The sequence below is a fragment of the Malus sylvestris genome, chromosome 3 (assembly GCF_916048215.2).
Source record: "Malus sylvestris chromosome 3, drMalSylv7.2, whole genome shotgun sequence".
NCBI classification, from domain to species: domain Eukaryota; kingdom Viridiplantae; phylum Streptophyta; class Magnoliopsida; order Rosales; family Rosaceae; genus Malus; species Malus sylvestris.
Genome location: NC_062262.1, coordinates 33,358,496 through 33,376,899, shown reverse-complemented (window position 1 = coordinate 33,376,899; position 18,404 = coordinate 33,358,496). Strand labels below are relative to the sequence as shown.

Genomic DNA, 18,404 nt, shown 5'->3' with positions numbered 1-18,404 from the left:
CGAGGTGGTTGCTCAACAGGCAATGATACTCTCTAATGATGGTGAGAGAGTTCCTTTTATGGAATAAGGGCTCACTCCTCAATACATAAGTGATGGGTTAGAAGTGATGCTCGCGGCGAGACAGTTGCTCAGCAGGAGGCGATGCTCTCTAATGATGTGAGGGAGTCCCTTTTATAGAATAAGGGCTCGCTCCTCAATACATGAATGATGGGCTAGAGTTGATGCTAGCGGCGAGGCAGTTACTCAGCGGACGACGATGCTCTTTAATGATGGTGAGAGAGTCCCTTTTATGGAATAAGGGCTCACTCCTCAATACATAAATGATGGGTTATGAGTGATGCACTAATGAAGGTTAGGGAGTCTCTTTTATAAAATAAGGGTTCACTTCTTAATACATAAATAATGGGCTAAATCCCCTAAGTATTTTTCATGAGGCCCAGTTGCGGAAGCCCAATATATGATACATAGTGTAGTCCCCCAAGTCTTCAGTCAATGGAGTATGTTAGCTGGAGACTTCAAATTGAATCCATGTATGGGCCGAAATGGCGGTTGTTCGGAGGCGGTATTTGTATACCCTGCACTGAAGCTTTGTAGGTGAAGCTTTTAAAGTGAAGCTTTGAAGCTGAAGCTCTGTAAATGAAGCTTTCGAAGCTGGAGCTCTCGAAGCTGGAGCTCTGCAAATGAAGCTTTCGAAGCTGATTGACATGAGTGATGCTCATGAATGTTTATGTTGATTGACATGAGTGATGCTCATGGATATTGACATAAGTGATGCTCATGAATGTTGATATGAGTGATGCTCATGAATGTTGACATGAATGATGGTCAGGAATGTTTATGTATGATTGACATGATTGATGCTCATGAATGTTTATGTATGATTGACATGAGTGATGCTCATGTATAATTTTGAAATACTGGACGTACTTTTGATTACCTAGTGGATGATAATAGCAGCAGGCTGCCGAATAATTTTGGAGTACTTGGCGTACTTTTGATCACCTGGTTGGTGATAATAGTGGCAGGTTGCCGAATAATTTTGGAGTACTAGACGTACTTTTGATCACCTGGTTGGTGATAATAGCGACAGGCTGCCGAATAATTTTGGAGTACTTGACGTACTTTTGATCACCTGGTTGGTGATAAGCAAGTGGTTGTCCGGTCAGACAAGAGATCACCATGAGCATGTGGCTTATCAGTCTATAAGTTGGTAGACTTCTTTAATCAGCAACAATGTTGATCAGTGGATCTAGTTGCTCAATAATTCATGACAATAAATGACAGTATAAGTACGACCGTATAATGAATAAATCAAATTGACAAAGTTTGTTAAGGCAAAATATTGTATTATGTGCCTTTTGTGAATAAATGATTTATTCAGTTGTGTGATAAATGACATGTTGCATAAATCAACAATATATTAGGTATTGCCTAAATGTGTGTGTGTGTGTGTGTATATATATATATAAAATCATGAATAAATGATTTATTCAGTTGTTTGATAAATGACATGCTGCATAAATAAACAATATATTAGGTATTACCTAAATGTGTGTGTGTGTGTATTTATATAATCATGAAAAAATGATTTATTCAGTTGTTTGATAAATCACATGTTGTATAAATCAATAACATGGTAGTAATCATGTGATATCAGAAATAATAACTATATTATTTAATCATAAGTCATCATGACATAGAAATAATAAAATTGTCATTTTATAATTAGTCATCATGACACAAATAAAATAATAAGATATTAAATAAACAATGATATTGAGAAAACATAATGATGTGAAAAGTAAAGCTCTTTTTCTTTTTCTTTTTTTCTTTTGTCCCTTCATGATGAAGGTTTCATCAACGCACTATCGGATCACACACATATATATATATATGTATGTATGTATGTATGTATGTATGTATATACATATATGTATGTATGTATATATATATGTATGTATGTATGTATGTATGTATGTATATATATATATATTTATCATGAGGTGCCGCATTATATGCACACATATCATGAAAAGCATATAATATATAGCTAACTGTGCACTAAAATGTAAATGTGATAGAAATGATGTGGTCTCCTCAAAGAATATGCATACTGTAAAGCATCTACCAACACAAAACAATAATAAATTATTAAATAATAATAAGATAATTGTAAGGAAGCTTATCTCTTTTGTGTGTCTTCCCGTGGCTTTTTCAGAAAATGGGCATGGTGGGAAACTTCATGATGAAAGTTTCCTTGTTGGTGGGCATCTTCTAGCACACTTTGATGCTTTTCATTTTTTTTAATACTTGAGGGCATTCTAAATTATTTGAACACCAATCTTTTGATCGAAGTTGGCAGTCACCCACTTTTCCAGCTCTTTTAAGGCATAAAGAAGGGTAGCACCGCCACCAGGTATAATTCCCTCCTCTTTATTTTCTTCCTTTTGGCAGATAGCAGACCATGTATAATTCCTTCTCTTTATTTTTTTATTTTTTTATTTTTTTACTTTTGCTTTCTGCTTTTGCTTTTGGTTTTTCTGCTTTTGCTTTTGGTTTTTCTGCTTTTGCTTTTGGTTTTTCTGCTTTTGCTTTTGGTTTTTCTGCTTTGCTTTTGCTTTCTGTTGGTAGTGTTTGTTGGAATCTGAGGAGACTGCATTGGATGCTTGCAATGATCTCCGAGACTAATCGAGTAGTGGTTTTGAAATATGCACTCCAAGACTCTGATGAATTCCTGAGCACTGCATGCAAATAAATATTCCCAGGTTAACACTAGCCCATTGTGGGGCTTTGCTCCGGCAATCAGCACATTCCCTGTATTGTGGCAGCTTAAGAAGGCCTTCTAAAATCTTGAGGTGTTTGGCGTTGAGGTCATATGTTTCAGCATCATCTGTTTCATCGATATCCTGAGAGGGAATAGAAATTCGGTCTCCTGTCAATGTACTTGTTTCATCTTCATGAAATGCATTCTTTGGATAGTTATTTGAAGCTTTGCCTGTCTCCACACTGCTGCAGTTGCTTTCAGCATCTTCAAGGTGAGAATCGATTTCATGATCCTCAGCTTTAACAACTCCATTTTTCTCTTGAAGTTCCTTGCCAGTTGTTGGTAGTTACTCAATTGGCTCTTCCACTGAAGATGAAGATTTCTTTACGCAATCTGTCTCTGATAGTTCACTGTCTTCTTCGAATGCATCATCATTGTAGGAAAGTTGGTCATAGCTCAATCTTTCGTGCACTTGTCCAGATTCTTGAATATCAAAATTATTTTTTATGCCATTGATGCGATGAAAGTTAAGCACTCAAATTAAACCCTCTTTTGACAATTGTAGTATATGTATAAGTAGGGATCGTTCTGGACCGGGGATTAGGAGGGATTGCTAATTTAAACTAAAATGACTTACAAAAAGAAACTTAAAAACACTTAACTAGACTCTATAGACTTAAAACGCTTAAAAACACAAACTAAAACATATTCTAACTAATTAGACACACTAAAGTAAAGGGGGATTGGGTTTTGGATGAATTTGAAATAAACAAGCAAGTTATAAAACTAGGCAGGTTATAAAATGAATTTGAGAAATAAAATGATGGATGGATTAGTTAGAGGTCCGTTCTTCACACATGACACTCTTGTACATGAATCGATTTCCAATTGCTTTTCAATAAACTATTATGCTCAACACCCTAGATTAACCGTGATGCACAAATTAACCCTCAGATTTTCCTTTACTCATTGAATTGGATGAATGCATGCGACAACCCAAATCATTCTCTAAAAGTCCCCTATATGAATACATAATAGAGATACAATCAGAGATCATTACGTTCAATGAAAATCATAAGTGTTGACGAGACAATTATAACTATGAATGCATGATACAATTGCCAAGAATTCAATTAACGCGATTGTGATAAACAACCTTCACTACTCATGAATATAAACTTGTAACGATTAGGTGAAACTCATTTATATTCTAGCATCTAATTCATGCATGAAAATTAAGTATGCATCCTTAATAAACATACAAGAATCAGTTATGAATAAAATAGATAATTGAATTGCAATCACAACTTATCAAATCACAATTGAAAGAAATCAATTCATATCTCAAGCATGTTCATGGCTTCAAACTTCCCCCTAACTAAATAGGGGTTTAGCCACTCATAATTGCAACAAAATTAGAAAATAACAAAGTAGACATTGAAAGCAAAAGAAAGAAAACACCTAAACGCTCCAACGATCCAAGTTGACAACATGCACGTCCAAGCACTTTCCTTTCCTTCCTTTGCTACGGCACAAGGTGTTTGTGAGTGTTTGAAGGTTTGTTTGTATGGAGGAATGGATGTGTTTGGATGAAGGTTGTATTGAAATGGGAGTGAATGATCTAAAAATATATATGCCTAAATTTATGTTACACACACTTCCTTTTATAGAGGAAGTGCAAGGCAATGGAGGGGGACATGGAGTGGTGTTGAAATGATTCAAAGGTGAAAGTGAAGTAATGATGCAAAGGTGAAAGTGAAAGTGAAGTAATGATGCAAAACATGGGTAAAATGGAGTGGTGTTGAAATGATTCAAAAGTGAAAGTGGAGTAATGATGCAAAGCATGGGTAAAATAGAGTGGTGTTGAAACAATGAATGCAAGTAGGGAACATGAATGATTGTGCACATGGTAGAAAAAGGAAAGGGGGGTGGAATGGTGTAGAAATGAGTCAAGGGTTAATGTGGAGTGATGATTGATGCAAGAAATTTGGAATGATGGAGGGAACAAGGGTGGTGCTAGGCAATGAGTGAATGAAATAGACAAGGAATGTTGTTGGAACTTAGGGACATTGAGGATTATGAAAGATTAAATCAAAATAAGGTAATCTTGACTCATGTTTCCTCTTTGGTTGCTGAGCTCTTTGTCATTAATTATTCTTTCTTTTTAACACATTCCAAGCCTCTTTAGGCTTCAATTTCGTCCATCACCTTGCTCCATGCATGTGCTATCCATTCCAAGCCCAAAACTGCTCCAAAATGCACCTTATTGCTTTATAAGGCCTATGGACCTACAAACACACGAAAATAGCTTAAAATACATAATTAACTAAGAAATAACAACATAAATACATGAGAACAAGCTAACTCAGTCGCATAAATATGCTCCTATCAGCCATCATGTTCACTGACATCACCATCATTTTGCAGTACTGCATAATAATCCTGAATCACAAACCTAGAGAAAGAGTTTGAGAGAGCTCTTTGTTTGTGAGCTTTATGGCCTCTGTATGTGAAGATGAGAGCTTGAGGTTTGTGAGGGTGAGGAGGTCATTTTATAGAATAAGGGCTCCTCACTTATTACATATTTGCCCCTCCATTTATTACATAATTACATTTTAGTCCTCACTCTAGTTCACCCCAATGTTTGGGCTACGTCCACACTGATGCATTTCTCTTCTCTGTATGAATGTATGAATTACAAATGTGAGGGGGAGTCCCCCAGAGAAAGAGAGAGTTTGAGAGAGCTCTTTGTTTGGGAGCTTTGTGGCCTCTGTATGTGAGGATGAGGGTTTGAGGTTTGTGAGGGTAAGGAGGCCCTTTTATAGAATAAGGGTTCCTCACTTATTACATATTTGCCCCTCCATTTATTACATAATTACATTTGAATCCTCCGAGTATTTATACGAGGTCCAAATACGGAGGCCCTAAGTATGGTACAAACAGATTATTTATTTTTCGGTCATATTAAGCGGTTTTTTCTATAATATATTAGCATATTAAGTATGAATTGAAAACAGACTCATCATGTTAATTTGGTGTATGAGTCGATGAAACTGAGTTGATATGTTATCATATGTTAATCATGATAAGGATATCGTCGAGTACTTCGTAATAATAACGTTTTTGAAACTTGAATTTGGAGATGTACCTCAGAATTCAAACTATAGAATGATTCACATTCATCTCGGAAATTAAAGTGAAGGTTAGTGTTCTTAAGTCAAGGCATCCCTACTTCCTATCTTATTCCGATTTACGTGTCCCACTACAAAGGATGATATTGACAGGAGCGAATGTTCCCAGGGTCATTTCGGTCATCTCAACAACTTATTTTTCTGAGATTTTGAAGCCGGAAAAGAGTTCAATTCTGTTGTGCGTAGGAGCAACTCCACCAATTTAGAGACGACAAGGCAGTTAACTTGCCCTTACTATTCGCTTTAACTAGTACTCGTCCTTGTGCAACTTCACTCGGTAAAAAGCCTATGCCAACCCTTTTCCTGCATCTTCCTTGTGACACCTATCTTCTCAGTTAACAAGGGATTTGATATCCTTGGCACTTTCACTACAATAAAAATGGGCACTGCACACAATAAATTATATGTGCCCTTTGAGGCTAAAGAGCACCAACAATTGTGCCCATAGAGCAATAGCAACGATGCAACAACTAAATTTGTATATGTGCCCTCTATGGACGTCACCATTGATTAGAGAGCACAATATGGCTATTGGTGCTCAAAGGGTTGAGCACAGATAAGGGTATTTTTGTGCCCCTGTTCCGACACATGTGTCAGGTGACATTTCAAATTCATGTTAGCACAATTTTTGTAATTGTGGCCTATCAATTAAATATAAAAGAAAAAGAAAAAAAAAATTTAAAAATAACATCGTAACACATTACAACCTGAAACAAACATTTGAAAACACCAGATCGGAATAGAGGAAAATATTGCTCATAGTTTCTCTTCTTGACATATCAGACTGAACCAAGTAATCAACATTATAAATTAAAGAAAAAAAACAAGGTAACGATTTCAAACGTATATTCTTCCCACCCATCCTTCGGTGAAGGCATATGTGCACCACGCGCCATCCCTAGTAGCACCACGCACAGCTCAACGCGCCATCCCCTGCAGCTACACCAAGGGTTTTAGAATTCGTTCCCAAAACAAAATCATTTTCAGCGATTCAAAAGCCCAAAAAAAATTACGAAGGTAAGGATTCAAAATATACCTTCCTCACGGCCATTCGGCGGCTGGTGATAGCCTAAAATCAGCCTGAAACACGCCGGCCTCACCGAAAATCTGGGGAATTTCTCCCGAGTTGAAACTGCATCCAACCTTAAACAAATCAGGCATCCAATGCACGAAAACGTTTCTAAACAACCTAGAGAACATAACTAAGGTGTTTTCGAGACTCACCTATACTAGATTCGACGAAAAATCTCGTCGGGGAAGTCAGGCTACGACGGAGCTCGTCACTTCACCGCGTCGATTTTGGTTTCCAAAAAGCAAAAAGTAATGGGAGTTCGTGGTGACGAGAGGAATAAAGCTGGTGGATGCCTCGCCAAAGAACGGCAGTTCCCCCACCGTCATTCCTTATGTGCTTATGTCTGTCAAGGAAGAAGCCGAGAGGGGGAGAGAGGAGAGAGAGAGAGAGAAAGAGTGCCAGTGTGGTGTTTGGGTGGTGGTAAGGTTCATCGGAGTGGCGAATGAGGCGGAGATGGTGTTGCGATTTTCCGTGCAGTGAGCACAGAGATGGTAAGGGATATTACAGAGAATAGAGTGGAGAAGTAGAGAGAGTTTGTGAGAGAAAGGTTGTGTGAAAGAGAGACAGAAGAGTGTTGTAGTGAAGAAGATAATGATGCACGGGAAGGCATGAAGACCCACGTGGGGTGTCAAAAATTAATTTTAAATAATTTAATGAGTGTAAAAGAACCAGATTAGTGGAATCTGGTTTAAAGGGCACAAAAACCTGTTTGTTTATTTACATATATTCAATTAGAGGGCACAAAAGCCCATATTGTGTGTTGTAAATTAATAAAAAAAAAATCAAATGAGGGATGCGAGTTTGAGTGTGGGGGATGGGGATGGCAGAAAGAGAGTGGAAAATGAGGGGGTTTGCACGGGGTAGAGGGACTCATAAGTGGGTGGGTCCCATGGCACACCACTCAAACATAAATAATACTAAAATAATTCAAGTGCACAAATCCATAATTGTGCCAACATGTTTTTTTTCTGTATGGGAAGTGGAATGATTTATTATTTTTTACTATTAACTGGACTCAATTTTTAAAATTTGTGTCACAAAAAAGAAATTTATAATTATTAATATTCAATGGGCATTTATTTTCAAATTGTGTCATTTGAGTGCACCGCTTGACGATGTTGTTTAGAAAATGGAATAAATTTAAAGAAATGATTTCTACGCACCTGTAAATAAAAATTATCTATTAATTCTTCTTTATTTTGTGGAATCGAAATGCCATGTATAAACATGAATGTGCATTAATAAAAAAAAGTGTGTCAAAATCCGATTTCGCTAAATTATTCTTCGTCTACAGACTACCATGGTGTTTATTTCTTCATCTGCAGACTGCCATTAATTATATGAGACTCTCGTCAATGCAGTTTTTAACGGAAGTAGGGTATGCGTGCAAAATTGCATGGACTTTCCTATTTGTTCAGCTACCTAACCAAGGTTCTAAAAATCACTAGGCGCTAGTCGGGCGGCGGGCTGGGGCCTAGCGCCTAGGCGGCTAGGCGGGAGCCTAGGCGGACTAGGCGGATTTAAGTAAATCTATCATATTTCAGGTAAATAAGTGTCTGCTTCTACTTGAAATATATATAATTTCATTATAAACTACAAAATAGAATGTATATATATCATGAAGTATTGGAACATAATGAAAACATGTGAAATAAGGATATAATGTTTGTTCATTCAAGTATGCAACAAGTCTCTTACAATTTATTGGAAAAAAACAAAATGCAAAATGAAAGTTATGTATTTTCTGTCTAAGTGAGTTGCAACCTAGGCGGGTCTAGGCGGGTGGGCTGGGGCCTAGGCATTAATCGGGGCGGTGGGCTGGGGCCTAGCACCTAGGCGGGGCCTAGGCGGCCCTAGGCGGGGATTTTTAGAACAGTGTACCTAACTTAGCAGTTCTTTAGGAGATATCCATTATATTTGAAACATAGGTTCGTACACCGTATGTCATTAGAAGTAGCGAGACACTTTAAAAATAAAACTTCCCTCTACTTAATAATGACTACCATCCAGTATTTCGGGCACATTGAAAAATTATCATTCTTTAAGCCAAATTTTGGGAATGTATATTAGGAGTACAAGAATCTTGCTAAAATCATTGTGTCGATGGTTAATTTTACAAATTCTAAGGATTTGGTCAAATTCATGACCAATTGACCATTGACGAGATACAATCAACGATTTGAAAAAGAAAGGAATGAATTTGGATATGGTAAGTCTTTTCGATTTCTTCATTTTCCCATCTTTGTTAAGCAAACATATTACAAAAAGTAATGACTTAAGTTTGTCGACGTATTAATAAAATACCCACATAAAACTCTGGTGCAATGATGACTGTTGATTTTTTATTTTTTTTATTTTGTTGGCTTAGTTTTAAATAATTAAGAGTGTAAGGCCTCGTTTGGCACACCGTATAAGACATCGGATAGTACTAATAATACGGAGTACGGTGTTTGGTGTCCAATTGTATTAAATAGCCACCGGATTAAACAATCCGGTCCCACCCACTTTATACGGTAAACACCCGCTTGTTTATCCTCTCCAAAACCACGGGACAATTTAGTCGGGTCCTTCCTCTCCAGACGCAGCCGTGTCTCTGCCCAGCATAGTTGTCCTTCTCGACGGTGATGATGTTGCCTCCCACCTGGTCCTTAGCCTCCGTGACTATGACAATCGGAATGGCGTCGCTGTGCTTGGTAGCCAGCACCTGAGCGATGCAGAGCCCACTGATTCCACCGCCCACCACCACGCAGTCAACAGAGGTGAACATCTTCTTCTTCGTTTCCCCTCCCTTTGTTCTTCCCGCTCTTTCCCACAAATCCCAAAACCCAATTCCTTTGCCGGCGAACCTGCAAAGCAGAAACTAAAAAAAAAACGATGGAATTTGAAGAAGAAGAAGAAGAATACGGGGAAGAAAGAGATCGAAGGATTGGGAAAAAAATAAAAAAGATAAGGATTGGGAAAAAAGAGAAGGATTGGTGTTCTTCCCGTTTCTTCTTCCTCCTCAATTCTTCCAGCGAACCAGTCATCCTCAGTACTTTTGCTGGGCTACTTTGTAGCTAAAAAAAATAAAAAAGAGAAGGATTGGGAAAAAAACGATGAGAATTTGAAAGGTGGGTTTTGATAGCTTTCTTGTTGCTGCCTTTGTGGTGGGGTTTCATTCAAGGAGCAGACGGGGAGGAAGAAGAAAGGATAGAGAGGGAGGGATTTTGGGGGGTTTGCGGCGGAGAGATCTGGGAACAAAAGAGAGGATTTCTGTTTTTTTTTTTAAATTTTATTTTAAGTTTGATTCCTCCCGTATAATACCAAACACAGTATAAATAATACGGTTATTAGTCCAATACTGCACCAAACGCCCGACTAATTTAGTCAGTACTATCCGGTGGCTATTTATCCTATCCGACAGAAATAGTCAGTACAGTCCGAGCTGCCAAACGAAGCCTAAGGGAGTTGGGAATAGGAAAAAAGGTAAATGTAAAGGGCACAAAAACATTTTTTTTATTTAAATATATTCAATTACATGGCACAAAAACCTTTATTGTGTGTGTGTAAATTAATAAAAAAAAAAATCTCTCTCTAACATTTAAAAGGACATTTCAAATTTTTGTAGGCACAATTACATGACACAAACTAATGTGCTTATTTGTTAGAGGGCACATTTGAGATACTTTGGTGGTCAATGGAACTTAAAAAGAACAAATATGTTTTTGTGCTCAATGAAAATGCAAAGGGCACATATCAATTGTGTTCTTAGCCCATTTTTGTTGTAGTGTTTCTCTAGGGCACGATCGAGAGAGTAATCTTGCATCTGAACACTCATACAATTGCTCCCATTAACTTCTTTCGTTTTGCTAAATTTTGAAACAATGCAGCTTAAAGCCTTAAAGTGGAGAGTAACCAAAACAATGCAGCACATAACTAGTATTTTTTACAAGAAGTACATAACTGGTGCTTCTTGCTATAAGCACTTCAAGTACTTTGAAAATCAAAATTATTTTATTAAAAAGCGCTTTCAGTAATTTAAAAACACTTTACAAACGACCCATTCACGTCAAATTGGGAAACCTATTTTGTTAAATTCTTTGTACAAATAACATTTTCAAGCAAAATATATACATACATTGCCTCTAGTCTGAGTGATGTACACAAATCCTCCATATTCTTTAATTTATATTCAGCATAATTTTGAATAAATTGGGAGTATCCCCCCCCCCAAAAAAAAAAACTATAAAAACTCGAAAGACAATTATTGATGTCATATGAAATAAACCAACAGACAATCTGTATAATTATCAGGCCAAATCATGACTTTATTCGAAAATGTAGTGAATTTCATAATTTACTTGGCTTTCAGAAAAAATAGTTTAGTTGCTTGCATGTTTAATTCGTGAGCGGCATATTTGAAGATAGATGAAAAATGCCACACACATTGCCTCTCACGTGCTAATTTCATATAAATAATATTGTGATTGAGTTATCTATTTTTCTTAAATTACAAAATTAAAATTCCGACAATAAAACCATATGAATAAGCGAGAATTCGCAAAACTACGAGACCAAAATCAAACTTCGGTCTTAATATTATTTCTCATCTCCAAGGGAGAGAAAAATGAATAAAACACAGAATTTTTTTTTGTTTTTTGTTTTTGGTGAATTGGGTTTGTTTTAATTTGAAATTGTTGAAATAGGTCCAACTTGGACATTAATGTCTGCTTGTAATTCTTGAATTTTTTGTGGGATTTGGAATTTAGGTTCATTGGTGGGAAGTCTGTCAGCCAAATGATTTGGGATCACTTGGAATTTTTGTGGGTTTTTGTTTTCGCGTTTCCCCAATCTATGTTGTGCTTGAACTTTGAGTTTTTAGAGAGAGAAACTTGAACTTTGAGTTTTAGAGAGAGAAACCTGTTTGCACCTAAAATGCACTCATTTTTACTTATTTGGGCAATTTGGATAAAATATGGTATTTGGAGGATTAATGAGCAAGAAGACTAACTTGGAAGATATTTAGCTATCAAGTGGGATAGGTTGGCACTATAATATTGTTTCTCCCATTTGTTTTGGTGGTGGAGGTTTGCCAAAAGAATTGCTTAATCAATACAAATGCATGCTTTTTCATGCAAGTGGATTAGAATGCACCATGAGAGCTTTCAGACAAGGACATGTGTAAGAGCCAACTTGCTTCTTTTTAATGTTAGTTTATTACAAGTGGGAAAACATGTGATGAAAACATGTGGTGGAAATGCAAGTTCCCATTTTAATATTGTTTCTACATGCAAGTTGGCAAATGCAATGTAAGCTGCCCAAGTAATGAAATGCAAGCTGCCCAAGCTTCTTTCGGGCAAGTACAAAGATCTCAGCAAGGGGACCTCTTCCAGACCTCTATATAAAGAAGCAGATGGAGAAAGATTATTGACACTCAAACAAACAAACAAACACAAGCACAAACTCTGCTCAAACCAGATTTGCCTTCTACTAGCGGCTTCTAGTAATGGCACGCTCTCACCCACCAATCTCGTATGTGAAGTAAATCCTCGGCTTGCCCGCGAGGCCCATGGCGGATTTAGGGAGCAAACAAAACCCAACTGGGTAATTTGGAGATCTGGGATTTGCTTAGGGTCTTATGCCCCATGAGGACTTTCTTTCCCTCTGAGTCTGGTAAAGAATCACAGCTCAATGCCCTCAATCCACAGTCATGGCACCAGGTGGAAAGAGGGAAGCTTTCCAGGCTTCCATCAAACTCCCCTCCCCCTTCTATGTAAGTCTTTCTTCGTAATTGCTTTAGTTTCAATAAGTATTTTTGATATTTACTTCCCAATTCACAATTTTGATTTTGATGTTATATTTTGGGGTGTATGTGCAAATTACTGTAGAGAATCTCTTATCAAGGTCCCCGAGCCGCCAATACTCCCGTTATAAACCTGTTGATTATGTCGAAGTTTTAGCCCAAATTCATGAAGAACTTGAGTTGTGTCCTCCACAGGAACAGTAGAATCGTTACTTGTTACAATTCCAGGTCTTTAGGGGCCTCGGAGAAGTCAAGCTGATGCGAAGAAGCCTTCGTGCAACTTGGCAAAAAGCTAGCTCCATTCATGAGAAGCTCATTTTTGGAGCATGGTTGAAGTATGAGAAGCAAGGGGAAGAGCATATTTCCGACTTGCTTGCCAGTTGCCATAAATGTGCACAAGAATTTGGGCCTGCAGATATTTTGACTCAGCTTCCTATTGATGCAACTGTGAGTAGTACCCGTGAGAATATTTCACTGAATGGGAATGGAATACCAAGAAATGTCAGTTTTAGAATTCAAGATGAGAAAGTAGATTGTGATAGGCAGAAAATATCAAGCCTCGGAATCACTTCACGAGGACATAGATTTGTCGCAAAACAATATCAATGCATCAGGTATGAGGACAATCAATGAGTTCTGAATGAAGTCCCTACTTATCTTTTGTTGGAAATATTAGTTTTTGCAAATAAATTTTGTTGCGAAAAGCTTAAAGATGTTTGCGACCAGAAACTTGCATCCTTGGTGTCTTCAGTATGCTCTTGAAGAGAACTGTCCTGTCCTTGCTGCATCATGTTTACAAGTTTCCTTAAATGATCTTGCTGATTGTTTGAATGACAACCGGGTGGTGGATATATTCAGGCATGCTGATAGACAACAGAGATCGATCATGGTTGGGCAAGCCTCATTTTCTCTGTACTGTTTATTAAGTGAAGTTTGTATGAACCTTGATCCGCAATCGGATAAAACAGCTTGTTTCCTGGAACGGTTGGTAGAGTTTTCTGAAAATGATAGACAAAGAATGCTGGCATTCCATCAGTTGGGATGCCTGAGGCTCCTGAGAAAAGAGTATGACGAAGCTAAGCGCCTTTTTGAAGAAGCTTTAAATGCAGGTCATATATATTCAGTAGCTGGATTAGCTAGACTGAGTTACATTAAGACCATCTCTAACCGAAGGGTCTGGAGGACCAGAAGACCGAAAATAGCCTGAAAATCATCTCTAATTAAGGGCTAGGCTAAAGGGCTCGTGGGCTTCACTGGACAAAAAAGGCCAAAGGGCCAACCGGCCCCAGGTCGGTCCACAATTTCAAACTCAACAGTAACTAGCTGACGTTAGCTAGCCGTTATTTTTTTTTTTCAAAAATTTTTAAAATTTTTTTTCCTCCCCGCATGTCAGATTTTCAATCAGTAACTTCCAAAGATCCACATTATACTTCTAAAACATCATACTAAAATTCCATTAGGATCCAACAGTTGGATCCTAACCAATTGCAATTTAAAGTGGCGGTTAACGTTTTATTTTATGAACTTACAAATCCAATTCAAGAAGATCCGTACGTCAGATTCCCAATCTGTAAGTTCCTAAGATCCTCAAATATTATGTACTATAATGTATCAAGGTTTGGTGACGATCCAACGGTCAAATCGTCGATTCATATAATTATCATGTAACGCACCTTAATCAAACTAGATTCCCAATAGTCAAATCACATCATATGGATATCAAAACTAAGGTCAAGATATCAATTTAGCGTAGAATAGCATCGGCGGCCCACTAGCCAAGCGCCGCCACCGGTGGCGGTCGGCCGCCTCGACTTGCCGGAAAATTCAACTATTTCTAAAAATTCTTAAACTTCATAGAAATGAATATCTCAGTGAGTGGAGCAACTTACATACCTGTGACTAAGGCAAATTTGGCCGGGAAAGGCTCCAAATTGATTCGAACCCTCCGGAAACCCTTGATTTGGGTAGTTGTCGATTCGTCACCAAAACAAACTCTGACTCCTCATCTAAGGCTTGGGCCTTGCTCATGAGGTTAAGAGGAGTCTTTTGGTGGTGGTCATCAATGGTGAAGCTCGCCGGAGCCATCGGAAAAAGATTAAAGCTGTCGGAAAAGTCGTGGGGTTTGTGGTTTCGAATTGGAAAAATGGGAAAGAAATTTGGAAATCTAACACTACATAGATGTAGGGCTCGTCAAGGGCTTTCCATGGACACCAAGATCACCCAAAACGGAGTTCGTACGAAAGAGATATGAGTGGGTCAAGTTGGCGGGTCGGGTGGAGAAACCGGGTTTGGCCGGTTCTCTCCTTCTCCCTTCCCTCCTTTCCCTCCTTTCTCTCTTCTCTGATTGGTCACCCTCTCATCTCTCATTTTCTGATTAGTCTGGTTCCTCCCTCCTTTCTCTCCTTTATACTCCATCTCCACCGCCCATCCTTTCTGCCTTTAAATCTGGGCCACACACGTGGCTTTCCAGATTAAGCTAAAAAAATCTGGAGCTTTCTAGAAATAATTAATTTACTAAAATGCCCCCGACTTTAAACGTTAATATCTCCTTCATTATAACTCTAAATTGCGTTCTGTTTGCGCCCACACGTTCCTAGCAACGAGTACTACAAGGATATGCGAAGAAAACAAGTCTTACGTGACACGACAAGACGGTCCACAAAAGTCAACTCTTTGCCTCAAAGGGCATTTTCGTAAATTCACATTTAAAATTATAAAAATCATAATTTTTAGGGACAGGTCATTACAGTTATCATAACACCTTGAAACACAACTGTTACAGATATAAACAATTATGTAATTGATTTGTTACCTGGAGAACAATATGTGTTTCTAAGCTATGATTCATTGTGTTCTTCTGATGGGAATATTGAAATTTTAGAGACATCATATCCTGTTGAATTTTTGAATAAACTAGATTTCAATGGTCTGCGTGCACATAACTTGACTTTAAAATTAGGAATGTCAATTATGCTATTACGAAATTTAAACCAATCTTTAGGTTTGTGTAATGGAACTAGATTAGTTATTACTCAGTTATTTAATAGAATTATTGAAGCCAAAATACTTGCTGGAAACAATATTGGTTACAAAGTTTACATACCAAGAATCACTCTTGCAGCAACTGAGAGTAAGTGACTTTTTATTTTTAAAAGACGTCAATTCTTCATTAGACCATGTTTTGCAATGACTATTAACAAAAGTCAATGACAATCTTTGAAACAAGTTAGTTTATATCTTCCTGAACCAGTTTTTAGCCACGGTCAATTATATGTTGCATTGTCTAGAATGACATCAAGAGAATGTCTCAAAATTTTAATAGCGGATGGAGAAAATAATGTAAAAAATTATACTACAAATATAGTGTTTAAAGATGTTCTCCAAAATTTAGAATCAAATTTTTTATTTAATTGACCCATATATAAATATTTATGTGTTTATTAGTTACAATTCAAATAACTATACAACAATCTTTACCTTTGATTTGGAAATCACTGCTAACCGTTCTACCTATCTGTCTTTGTATATGCAGGATGAACGATGTAAGCAGTGCAAAAACAGCATAGAAAACAACATTCAACTTAGGTTAGTTTTCATGCAACTCTGTTTTTTTTTTTTCCCACATTAAAAATTATTTAGTTTTATACCAGCCTTATAACATCTAAGAATATTTGGTATCCACATACAGTCGCTGTTAAAATTTTCTTTCATTTGTATACATTGAAATACACTCTCTAGATTTGTCGCACTCTTTAAAATTGTTTGTTATTCAAGTATATAATTTCAACTTTCTCTTTGACATCTTTTATTTAACAAAATTCTTTTATTTTATTTTTTTGTGCTATAAAGGTTGTGTTTCTTATTTTTTTTAAACAATTTCCATATTTGTTACACCATCTAATATGTTGCGTCATGCATAACATCGCAGGACGAAAAAAATTATCTTATTAAATCATTAAACCCATGCTTAAACAGTACACATACATTCTGAACATTTGCTATACTTTTTCTGCATTTATGTAACTAATGCATGGTGAAAAATACTGATTTTCCGTAGGATATCCCCTAGCATTTTCACCATGTGTGTTTCAATTCATAAAACATATATATGAATATGTTGTGTTTGCTCAAAAAATATATTAATGCTGATTTCTTTTTTGGTATAAACTAGGTAATCAATCTGTTGAAATACAACATTTCTTTCCTGTTTCCTTTTACCTTGCTGGTACTCTCACGCTTCATGACTCACTAAGCCACTCAGTCAATCATCTACATTGTTTTTTATACAGGTACATCTGTCTAACAACCAATGGTAAATTATAATTTATTCCCTTTTTCATAAACCACTTGAATTAAATTTTTACTAACGTTTCTTTTCAGGGGAATTAGTTGTTATCAGGGTTCTAAAAAATGTTAGGCGCTAGTCGGACGGCGGGCAGGGGCTTAGCATCTAGGCAGATTTATGTAAATTTATTATATATCTTGTAAATAAGTGCATATTTCCACTTTAAAAAAAACTATACTTATATAGATAATAAAAGAATGATAAAATAAAAAAATAGAAGTAGAATAATACACAAAGTACATCCATCCAACAAGTTCAATATTTAAAAAGTAGTAAGCATATAATCATAATGAGGAGTGTTCTTGGATGATAGACTAAATTCTTTTTGTTCATGATCATTGGATTGGACATAGACTAAACTATTTAACGTTGTTGTATCTAGTTTATTTCTTTTTTTGTATGTATCCCCTCAAAAGTTCTCCAATTAATTCCACAATTGAATGAACTTGTAGTCAATCCATCCTTTGTAAATTAGGTACACCATTTCCATAAGTATACAACAATGAAACTAAAATATAAAAAAGCACACAATTAATATAAAAAAAAAAAACCAAATCCGCCTAGGCACCAGCACAAAATTGGCTTACACACCTTTTTGCATCATATTCTCGCAATTTTAATTCATTGCACATACTAATGCTCAGTTTGTTTCAGCCCATATTCCACTTTGTCAAATCATGCATATTAGTACAATAAGACAGCTGATATTTACGTACCAATTCTTATTAATTTTAATTTTTACGTTCCCATAATCCTTACAAATTCTTACATAATTTTTTTTTACTAAATTTCTCAATTCTTTATACTTTTTATTATATTTTTTGTCTTTTATGTTTTTTCTATATTGACACAACTTTACACCAGCGTTAAAGTTCATCAAGCTCCGTATAACCACCTACAAGTCCTCTAAAGGTCAACTTATTGCACTACTTCATCAAGCTCCGTATAATCATCTCTTCATTTTTTACTACAATTAAATACATACACACACTTTCACAAATACATATTAGTTCTCAGTCAAATACTTTGTGTTGAGTAAACTTAAGATACAAAATCTCCACATTGTCCACTAAAATTTTGCACACATGAAGATAGAGATTTTTACTAAAAAATTTCGTATTAGAATAATACTGTATCTGTTGTTTTTATTGAATTTAACACACTGTTTTTAATTTTATATCCAAGACAGTGCTCTTACACAGTGTGGTTAGTAGCATGGAGGCAGATTGTCTGCCCTCCTGTTTGGCTGC

At 36.6% G+C, this 18,404-nt stretch overlaps 2 protein-coding genes across 3 annotated transcripts in view; both read left to right on the top strand.

Annotated features, from left to right (window-relative positions):
- LOC126616696 (uncharacterized) overlaps nt 1-18,404 on the top strand; it is a 103,849-nt gene that overhangs the window by 11,960 nt on the left and 73,485 nt on the right. The gene's annotated exons all lie outside the window — the stretch shown is intronic.
- The window catches only part of LOC126616695 (ETO1-like protein 1), a 93,185-nt gene continuing 87,385 nt past the window's right edge, over nt 12,605-18,404 (top strand). The window contains exon 1 of the mRNA XM_050284787.1: nt 12,605-12,726. Within this exon, the coding sequence (XP_050140744.1) occupies nt 12,652-12,726 (75 nt within the window). The 5' untranslated portion in view covers nt 12,605-12,651. The remainder of the gene's footprint in view (nt 12,727-18,404) is intronic.